This window comes from Crocuta crocuta, unplaced genomic scaffold, assembly GCF_008692635.1.
Source record: "Crocuta crocuta isolate KB4526 unplaced genomic scaffold, BGI_CrCroc_1.0 scaffold334, whole genome shotgun sequence".
NCBI classification, from domain to species: Eukaryota; Metazoa; Chordata; class Mammalia; order Carnivora; family Hyaenidae; genus Crocuta; species Crocuta crocuta.
Window position 1 is genome coordinate 4861528 of NW_027533260.1, and position 10784 is coordinate 4872311.

General features: G+C 56.2%; 1 protein-coding gene across 1 annotated transcript in view; it reads right to left on the reverse strand.

Annotated features, from left to right (window-relative positions):
* Window positions 1–3093, reverse strand: part of GIPR (gastric inhibitory polypeptide receptor) — a 6983-nt gene extending 3890 nt beyond the window's left edge. The window contains exons 1-6 of the mRNA XM_077747414.1: window positions 3022–3093; window positions 2514–2615; window positions 2101–2218; window positions 1588–1691; window positions 799–902; window positions 458–602 (exon numbers count right to left, since the gene is read on the reverse strand). Coding sequence (XP_077603540.1) covers window positions 458–602; window positions 799–902; window positions 1588–1691; window positions 2101–2218; window positions 2514–2615; window positions 3022–3093 — 645 coding nt within the window. The remainder of the gene's footprint in view (window positions 1–457; window positions 603–798; window positions 903–1587; window positions 1692–2100; window positions 2219–2513; window positions 2616–3021) is intronic.
* Between the last annotated feature and the right edge of the window lie 7691 nt (window positions 3094–10784).

Here is a 10784-nt window from a genome sequence, read left to right on the forward strand (position 1 = left end):
CTGTCATCACAGAGCCCGACGCGGGGCTTGAACCCACGAGCCATGAGATCATGACCTGAGCCGAGGTCTGACGCTTAACTGACTGAGCCACCCAGGCGCCCCTAGCCTCTCCCACCTTTGTCTCTCGATAACAAATTGGTATCTACCGAACCCGCCCCCGCGCCCAGTTAGTTTCTCCCATCCTGCCACCCCCCACCTCCAGCAAGGGGACTCTCTCCTTGGTGGAAAAGTCCGGGGAGGGGTGAGATAATGAGAGAAAGGGAATGCAGAGGCCCCATAGAGGAGGTGAGGGGGTCAATGATGGATGAGGCTGAGTAGGGAGGGCCCCTCTCCAGATGTGTCTGGAGAGATCAAGACAGAGAAACATAGTGTAGGACATAATATGTGGACTGGCAACCTCTTGGCCCCACCAGAGAAGGCAGAACCCCAAGGTGAGAAAGAGAAGGACGCTGCTCACCGGTTTCCACAGGACAGGGGCTTGGTCCCCAGGGTAGGGGCCAGCGGGAGGTAGCAAACGGTCTCGGGTGAGGATGGCGGCGGCCCGCAGCATGAAAGACGCGAACAGGTTGATGTGGATGTAGTTTCGAGTGCAGCGCAGCCGCCTGGGGGATTTGGGAGGCAGTCTGGGGACCCCCGGAGACCTGTCCATGGCTGCATAGATCCCCTTAAATCACCTCCCAGCCCTTCCCACAGAACCGCTTTGTCGGATGCTTGTGGGGAGCGGAGTCTGACCACCCCATCGGACTGGGCAACCTGAGGCCCAGTGTCTGCCGCTGCCGCTCAGGCCTGGGGTCCCACCTGAAGAAACCCAAGATGACCAAGGCTAGCAGCAGTGCGGCCAGGGACACGGAGTAGCCCACGGTGTACATGACTTGCAGCCGCTCCAGAATCAGCCGTTGATCCTAAGCCAGGGTGGGGGTGGGGTGCAGAAGGATAGGGGGACACGGGAACAGAGTTCAGTGCTCCCGGCAGGCCAGCAAGGCGCCCTACATTTTGTTCCTGCCCAGCAGCCCAATTGCCCCGTGGGGATCCAACTACCCTTGCTTGAGCCAGGCTGACTCCACCCCTCAGGCCAGGGCCGAGCACGTGACCAGCCAGCCAATCAGAGCATCTATATAACGTCCTATGCGCACAGACACACACACACTGCGTGCAGGGCGGACGCGACCCAGACAGGGCCACTAAGTGTCAGTCCTGGGGCATCACGTTAGAGCTATTGAGAACAAAATCCAGTCTCTCCACGGTCTTGCGTGCTTGGTGGGACATGAGCCTGGGGCTCATTAATGGGGACCACACTTCACCCCCCAGAAAAGATGAGACCAGCACACAGAAAAACAAAGTCATGGTGTAGTGAGAGACAAAGAGATTCCCAACATCAGCTGAGCCCCTAAATCCAGCTGTTCCTGAAACTGGCCTAATGCTTTTCAATCACAGAAGCCAATACACATTTCTCTTTCTTTCTCCATCCGGCAAGTTTAAGTTGGGTTTCGATCTTCAGCAGTACAAAGGGTGTCAGGCTCTGCCCCAGGCAGCTGCCTTTTCATCTCTCCGTGCACATCCTCACCTGAATCCCTCACCGCTCCCTACCTGAAAGGCTCCATTCTTCTCTGGGTTCTCACACTGAGAGTGGTCCCTCCAAGGTCCCCATTGGCCATCACTGCCACAATGGCGGAGGACAAAGCCTGCAGCCACTGTGGGAAACAAAGGAGGGGGTCAGAGGTACAGAGAAAGAGAGAGACAGACACGGAAAGACAAGAGTACTATTATCAACCCCATTTTACAGATGAGGCAGTTGAGGCATAAAGGGATTAAATAAATTGCTCTAGGCCACATAGCTAGTTCAAGGGAGATCAAGACGCCCAAAGACAGACTTGGGGAAAGGAAAAAGAGAGACAATAAGAACCCAGTGGTCCTCAGAGAGAAACAGAGACAGAGAAGGGACATTAAGTGACAGAGCCAGGGTTGGTCAGGCAGGAGACGCCCAGCGGGACAGAGAGGAGCAAGAGATCAAGTGTAGGCGAGCTTCGGGCGAGTGGTGTCTGGGCAGGGTTAGGAGCTATTTTTGTCAGGGGAGGGGCCGGGGTCTAGGGGCCACCTCACCGTGGCGGTGCCAGGGCAGGTACCAGGGGCAGGACGCACGGGCGGTGGCGTTGGGTGCAGCGTAGTCCCAGCAGACGTACATATCGAAGGACCCGTTACAGGCGNTTCCAGGAGCAAGCTCCGCCCTACCCCTGCCCGCTGGGAGTGGTCTGCCACAGCTCCTCCCACCAGGCCCAGGCTCCGCCCCCTCGCTGGGCACTTTAGGCTCCACCCATCGGATGCAGTCCCGTGCCAAGCCCCGCCCATTTCAAGTCGCTTCTCAGGCGTCTCCCACTAACACGAGCTACACCCCAGTCCCCCAAAGCACTCAGGTCTAGGAGCCAAGCATCACCCAGGCGTCTCCGACCCAGCCCACCTTTACCCCAAACTTCCTTCAGGCCCCGCCCCCCAGTCCTAGCCCCGCCTCCAGGCACACCTGCTGGGGGGTCCATGGCCTCCAGGGCGTCCTGACACTCTCTACGGTACCGTTCCCAGCGCTGGTACAGCTCCCCCGCCGTCTGCCCCACAGAGCCTGTCTATGGAAAGAGAGGAGGGAGGACCCCCCCCCCACGAGCAACCCCCACTCCCAGGCAGCGTCGTTCGTGTGGGCCAAAAACACCCCGCAGGGACTCGAAGAGGCTGCCCTGTTTTGTCCGGGAGGCTCGGGGTGGCTTAGAAACCTCTTCTAAGTCTTCACAGGGGTGCCTAGACCAGGAAGTTGGGGGGGGGCGGTGGGCAGGGTTGAAAACCTTCGGAAAATTCGGGGGAGTGGCTGGAAATCATCAGGGGAATTTGAAGGGGAAAGAAGGGAGATGGGAAACAACTTGAATCTGGACAGGTGGGGCAGCCTTAAAACTCCCTCTGCAGTGGGGGAGAACACTTAAAACCGTCCCCAGGCCTCCCTCCCAGGCTTGAAGTCCTGGGGCTCCTCGGGGTCCTCACCTCCGCCCTCCGGAGCAGCGGGCCCCACGACCAGAGTAGCAGTAGCAGCCGCCAAGGCGGACCGTTCAGCATCGTGAGGGCGGTGAGGCATGGGGTGGGGGGGACCCAGGGGCACGTAGGGGCAGTCCGGCCTGGAGGGGCAGGGGGCAGAGTCAGGAGCCACCGCCCTCGCCTCCAGCCCCAGCGCCACCACCGGCTGTGGGATTCATGCTTGCGGACTGCGAGGCACCACCCGCCCCGCTCCCACGAGTGATGGCTTGAGGGGTAGGGGGGAGAGTGGGCGAGGCCGAGACCCAACACGTGATTCCCAGGCCCGCCCCCAACTGTTGCTGGGGCAGCGGCGGTGGAAGGGGGGTGTTTGCAGAGGGAGGGCGGTTGCCTAAGAGCCGCTCCGGGCGGAAGCGCTAATGTCACCCGGGGTCTAGACCTAGAGACTCTGGGAAGCCTGGGGGCTGTCTGGGAGAAGAGGTCACCGAGATCATCAGGCACGGGGCTTGAAATGACCCTGGGAGTCCCCACTTTCCCACCCCAAAGGGTTTTCACATGACAGATAGGAACTCGACCTTATAGGACTTGCCCCATCTGGAAAAAGCCAAGTCAAAGGACCAACCCTCTCCCTAGGGACCTGAGAGGAGTCAGCTCCTGGGCGTAGGTCTGCGGGGACCCAGATGCCTGGAAATCCGTCTAACCCCCATACCTCGCACACAGCACCATGCAGGGAGAGGGGGAAGCAGGCAAGATCTCAGATGGAGCCGGAGAAATGGGTGAAACAGAAATACAGAGACAGAGCGGAATGAGACACACAGCAAGAGACCAGAGAGCAAAAGACAGAAAAAGGCAGACAAAAATGTGAGCGAGGAGACAGAGAGGGGATGGAGACATGGAGAGAGACACAGAGAACGGGGCAAGGAGAGATAAAGGTATAGAAACAGAGCCATCCAGAGGCTGGACAGAGATTGGGAGACATGGAGACAGAGATACCCAGAGACAGACAGACAGACAGGGGGATAGAGCTTGTGGGCACAGAGAGACAAAGAGAGGAAGGCATGGGTTAAGAAACAGAGGGACCCAGAGACTTGAGTGGGACGTGGGGGGCAGGGGAACGGGTTGGAATTGGGGGAGCCCTCACCTGTCCCCAGATCTGCTCTTGGCCACTCACTCCGGGACGCGGCTGCCTCTGCTGCTGCCTCCACTGCCTCGCCAGGGCTCTGGAGGAGGTGACAGCCTGGGGTGGTGGGAGAGGGCGGGGCCGGGGAGTAGGAAGGAGGGGGAGCTCTGGGGCAGAGACCCGGAGCAGGGGGCCAGTGGCATGTGAGTATCAAAGTCGCTCAAGGTCACGTGGAAGAGCAGTCGGGGAGGCGGGGGTCACCGTCTGTCACGCTGTCCCACCCATCGCACCCAGCCATAGCACACAAGTGCAGTCACACAGCCACTCACAATGTCACACGAAGTCCCACGCACTGAGCCATGGAGAGGCACAGCCCAGAGTCACACACTGTGTCTCCCTGAATGTTTCTCTGCCGGTCATTTACAGCCGTGCAATCTCCGGTCACACTCAGAGAGCCTAGGTTTCTTCCCCACAGGTTGACAGTCATCCACAGTGAGACAGTCACGTGCACCCCGAGTGCAGACCCCTCCGCTCACCTAGCAACCCAATCACATCCTCACAAAGCCCTGGGGACACTGTGTCAGTCACTCGCACCGTCACACGATCACTAGTCACGTCGCAAACACCTTCTGTCCCTCCAACTGGCCTGTGGCACCTTGAGGACCCAGTCAGGGCATTGTGGTCACCACTGGGTTCCCAGTGTCACTCGGCACCGGTTTGGGGATAGAGCAGAGGCTCCAAGAATGAATGTCGATGGCATAAACACCCTCGATGTGGCTCTTCACCCTGTCACATAATCCTTTAATGCCACAGCCTGCAGGTGACACAGAAAGTCACACAAGCATACCCACCAAGGCTCTTAGAGTTCACTTAAGTCACCGGAGCCCACAGTCACCTCCCGAGAACACACAGTCCCCAGGGGTCACTAAGGCACACATGCCCACGGTCATCACATGGCCACACTGTCACCCCCAGCGCCATGGCGGAACAGGCACACGACTCTGCATCACACCCTCACCTGCACTCACAAGTCCCAGACGGTCACATGCACATCACTCACCGTGATGCCATCATCACACCATCACACTAAGCCTCACAGACACACAGGGTCTCATGGTCCCCATCACCACGGAATCACACGCCTTTGCGGGGTCTCCCACTTCCAGTCTCTCCATTCGCCTAAAAACGTCTGTACNACCGAGTCTCAGTTCCCAGCGTGCAAATCCCTCATTAGTACAAACCACGACGTGCTCCATGCACATTAATCAACTAGTAACATTCAGGAGCACACACTCCCCTGGGGCCTAGCAGATAAGCGGGGCAGAGGTGAGTCTGCCCACTTTGCAGAGGAGAAACTGAGGCCCAGAGGCCCCAGCAGAGGCAGGGAGTGGGGGGAGGCCAGGACCAAGACCAAGGGGCTGGAAAGAGACAAGTCTAGGAGAACGGGTGACCCGGAAGGGTCCCGGCTCCCTGGCCTCCAGCTGGCCTCCTTGCTCTCTGCCCCACATTCCTGGCGCCCTCTGGGTCCTGGGAAAGGCTCGGTTGGCGGAGTGGAGAGGGAGAGGGGTCTGAGAGGGCCCAGCACCTCGGGGAGAGGCTGAGGATGGGAGGGAGTCTCTCCTGGGCCCCAAAATAGCCTGGGGGAGTCTAGAAAGGGGGAGGGAAGAGATTGGAGAAGGGGGGGAGCAGTGGAGTGGAATTTAGGTGGTTAGAGAGACAGGAAAAGAAATCAAGGGTCCGGAGAGACCAGAGACAGACAGACAGGAAGAGATGGAGACGAGGGAGAACAAGAGAGACAGAGAGGAAGCGATGGAAAGAGACAGAAACATAGAAGTATGCAGAGACAGAGACAGGGAGAGAAAGAGACAGAAAGAGATTGAAAGAGACAAACACAGGGGCGCCTGGGTGGCTCGGTCGGTTGAGCGTCTGACTTCCGCTCCGGGCATGATCTCACAGTTCGTGGGTTCAAACCCCGTGTTAGGTTCTGTACTGACAGCTCAGAGCCTGGAGCCTGTTTCAGATTCTGTGTCTCCCCCTCTTCTGACCCTCCCCTGCTCATGCTGTCTCTCTCTCTCTCAGAAATAAATAAAAAGCATTTAAGAAAAAAAAAATTTTTTTTAAATATTTTTATTTATCTCTAGGAGAGAGAGAGAGAGNTCCGAGAAACAAATAAAAAGCATTTAAGAAAAAAATTTTTTAAAGAAAGAGAAAGGGGTGCCTGGGTGGCTCAGTCCGTTGAGCGTCTGACTTCGGCTCAGGTCATGATCTCACGGTTCATGGGTTCGAGCCCCGCATAGGGCTCTGTTCTGACAGCTAGCTCAGAGCCTTGAGCCTGCTTCAGATTCTGTATCTTCCTCTCTCTCTGACCCTCTCCTGCGGGCGCGCTCTCTCTCTCTCTCAGAAATAAATTTTTTAAAAAACATTAAAAAAAAAAGAAAGAGACAAACATAGAGAAACACAGGGAGACAGGGAGAGAGAAACAGACAAGGAGAGAGAGAAAGAGACGGCGGGGGGGGGGCTACAGAGGAGGAGGGGAAGAGGGACGGAGAACATGTAGAAACTGAGCAATGGCCACACTGAGAGGAAGATGGGGAAAGTGGAGGGAGAGAGAGCCTAGAAAATGGGCCATGGGGACAGGTGACCACCCAGGGCTCAGATCTGAGCCCCTCATCAGCCCTGAGAGTCGAGAGTTCCCCTGCGGGGGAACCTGGGCACAAGCGAGCACAGGGTGCCCAGCAGGGGCGGTGCCTGGGTCCCTGGCTGGCCCTCTGCACCCCCCAACCCTTCTGGGTCCTCTGTAGTCTCCTAGGGTCTGGGGAGGGGGCAGCAGGCCCCCCCCACTCTGATTCCCACACCTCTGTTCTGTGTGTGTGTGTGTGTGTGTGTGTGTGTGTGTGTGTGAGTCTCTCTCTCCCATCTTTAACCTTTCCCCTTTCTCTTCCATGAGTCTCTCTGTTCCTCTCTCTCCATGGCCTCAGGTCCTGGGTCTCCAGTACTGGTATTGACCCCCCCCAACAAGGAGAAGGCAATGCCCCCCAAAGGGGGCAGTCAGTCGAGGTGGGGGGTTGTGGGGAAGAAGCTGGAAGGGTCTGTGCCTTCCCCGCTGGGGCTGTAGCCAAGCAGAGCCTGTGGGGAGCAGGCAGGGGCCTGGAGGGCCGGCAGATGGTTCGGGAGAAATGAGGCAGAGAGAGATGGGGAGAGGAGGCACCCCGTGGGGACTGAGGCCAGAAATGGGAGGCTGAAAGGGCCCCCCTGAGATTCAAGACTGCAGAGAGATGAGGCCCAAAAGACACACACACACACACACACACACACACACACAAATAGGATCCAGAGAAAGCAGGAACCCAGAGACAGAAAGAGACAGCGATCCAGAGACAGGGGCTTGGAGAGACAAACACAAACACGGGATCCCAGAGACAGCCCGAAGAGACTGAGACATAGAGACACGAAAGCCAGAGAGAGCCAGAGACACGGAGAAGCACAGAGCTGGGGACGCAGAGAGAGACGGTAAAAGACAGAGAAAGAGACCCACAGAGATGAGGCCTGAGAGACAGAGACCCACAGACAGGTATCCAGAGACAGAGGTGGTCCCGAGAGAGACGTGGAAGGCAGACAGATGGGGGTGGGGGGGAAACTCTCAGAGACATAACCAGGGATGAGGCAGAGGTGCCCCGCACCCCTCGCCCTCTTCCGGAAGGGGGTGCTCCCCCCACCCTGCAGCGCGTCTCCATAGCGACCTCCCCAGATCCTGAGGACAAATATTGTCCTGGCTAGAAGCGGCGGGGTTGTGTTGACATAATCTCCTGCTGTTGGTGTGGGGGCTCTGGGGACCCAAGAGGNTCCAAAGCAAGGTAGAAACCTCCCCACCCTGGGACAGATTCAAATCAGAGATTCAAACCCATAGCCCCGGCTGCCCCCTGGTGGTGGCGGGCCAGCCCCAGGCCCCTTTCCTAGTGTGGAGGACAGCAGGCTGGCCTGGGCATTTTCCTCCAGGTTTCTAGCATCTCGCCCTAGACCCTGCTCTGATCCAGGACACCCCAGTCACACCCCTCTTCTTTCCATCTGTAAACTGCCCCCCTCCCCCCAAAGGACAGCCAGGCAGCCAGAAGGATCACGCCCAACAAAGAACTGCCTCCGTCCCTCTCCAGCTCAATACTTGCCATGGCTCCCCAGTGCCCTCCGAAGGAAGCTCAGGCTTCTCTCCATGGCCTCCAAAGCCCTTGCTGAGCTCCTCAGCCTTTTTCCCCGAGATGTCCCAGGTCTTCAGACTCTTCCCGGGCCCTTGACCTTCATTCTGGCAGTATTATCTGCCTCAGGTACCTCCACCCAATTTTTATCCAGTCTCCTAAGCCCACCTCAAAGTTAGCTCACTTACTCACTCATTCATTCACTCATTCATTCAACAGATAACTACTTCCTCTCCCAGACTGAGCTCTGTGAGGACGGGATGGGGACTATCTCCGTCACCCCAGTTGGGGCTATCTCAGTCGCTTGTGGGTCCCCAGCTTCGCCCAACACTGGTCTGGCACAGAAGAGGGTTCTATTCATTTTACTGGGTACTTTTAATGTATCAGGTCCTGGGCTTGGCAATGCGAGGGGTCCCAGAGTCCTGCCCTCTCCGAACTCCCAGCCCAGTCATAGACCCAAATAGGGAGACAGACTAACAGAAGGTGAGGTAGAAAGAGAGACGCAAAGAAAGAAAAAAGAATCAGAAAGACAGAGGAAATAAAAAGCTGACAGTAAAACAGAATCCAGGAGGGGCGCCTGGGTGGCTCAGTCGGTTAAACGTCCGACTTCAGCTCAGGTCAGGGTCTCACAGTTCATGGGTTCGAGCCCCATGTAGGGCTCTGTGCTGACAGATCAGAGCCTGGAGCCTGCTTCAGATTCTGTACCACCTCTCTCTCTGCCCCTCCCCTGCTCATGCTCTCTCTCTCTGTCTCTGTCTCTCAAAAACAAAAAAATGTTAAGGGGCGCCTGGGTGGCTCAGTCGGTTAAGCGCCCAACTATGGCTCAGGTCATGATCTCACAGTTTGTGGGTTCGAGTCCCGTGCTGACAGCTCAGAGCCTGGAGCCTGCTTTGGATTCTGTGTCTCCCTCTCTCTCTGCTCCTTCCCCACTCATGTTCTGTTTCTCCCCGTCTCAATAATAAAGTAAACATTAAAATTTTTTAAATAAATAAATAAATAGGGGCGCCTGGGTGACTCAGTCGGCTAAGCATCCGACTTCGGCTCAGGTCATGATCACACAGTTCGTGGGTTCGAGTCCCGCATCAGGCTCTGTGTTGACAACTAGCTCAGAGCCTGGAGCCTGCTTTGGATTCTGTGTCTCCCTCTCTCTCTACCCTCCCCTGCTCATGCTGCCTCTCTCTCTCTCTCTCAGAAATAAATAAAACATTTAAAAATAAATAAATAAATAGTTAAAAAATTAAAAAAAAACAGAATCCAAGATCAGAAGTAATAGTAGCAGTACTAATAATTATAATAATAATAGTAGGTACCATATATTGGTCATTTTACACACGTGCATCTCGTTTAATCCTTGTAACAGACCTGCCGCAGAGGTATTTCCGTCTCCATTTTCCAGATGAAGAAACTGAGGCTCAGAGAAAGGAGGTAACTTGCCGAAGGCCACAGAGCTCATTAAGTGATGGATAAACAACCCATTTCCAGACAGAGACACAAAGGGAGACAGAGGAGAGAGAAAAATGGCGCAGAGAAGGAAGCCTGAGGCAGAGAGAAAAGCCAAAGCCACCCGGATGGCCCTGTGGCCTCAGTCCCGGCAGAGCCGTCTCCTGCCCACTCTTGTCTTCCAGGCCTTGACATCTCCCTGCAAACGCACTTGTAGTAAAACTAGCTCCATTAGCTGTACCCAAAAGCCACTGTGCTGCGCACTTGACAGGCGTGAGCTCACCGAACCTGTTTTTCTCCCCTGGGAAGCAGGTGCTGGAATGACTCCCATTTTGCAAAGAAGCAAAAGCTGTTGGGCCAAAATTGCTGCTCTCAGATGGATCCCAACCCCCCCTTCGAGGGCTAGGACTGACTTTTTTTTTTAATGTTTTATTTATTTTTGAAAGAGAGAGAGACAGCGTGAGCAGGGGAGGGTCAGAGAGAAAGGGAGACACAGAATCCGAAGCAGGCTCCAGGCTCTGAGCTAGCTGTCAGCACAGAGCCCGATGCGGGGCTCGAACCCACGAACCGTGAGATCATGACCTGAGCCAAAGTCGGACACCACCCAGGCCCCCCAGGACTGACTTATCTTTGTGTGTCATTCCCTGGCTCCCCCCTCCCCCCAAGCCCATAACCTCCCAGGCTAAATTCCTCAGCCTGTGGCTCCTCTCCCTTCCCCCAACACATGGAGCTTGCAGGATCTGAACTCTGGGTCCCCACTGGTGTTCCCTCTAGGGGGCAGTCCATACCAGCCTGAAGCCTGTGCAGAGTTCTGTACTCTCTGACTTGCCCCTCTCTTAGCATCTGAGCTCACGGAGGTGAAGGGTGGGAGAAGCGGGAGTTGGGGAGACAGGATTCTGGGTTCCTGCTTTGTTTCTATCAATAACACAACTGGCTGTGATCACAGAATGATAATAGCCCACGTGTACTTTGTTCATACAAAGTGGTCCTTTGCACTTACTGATGCCTCTTCCTGGAAAGCTTCC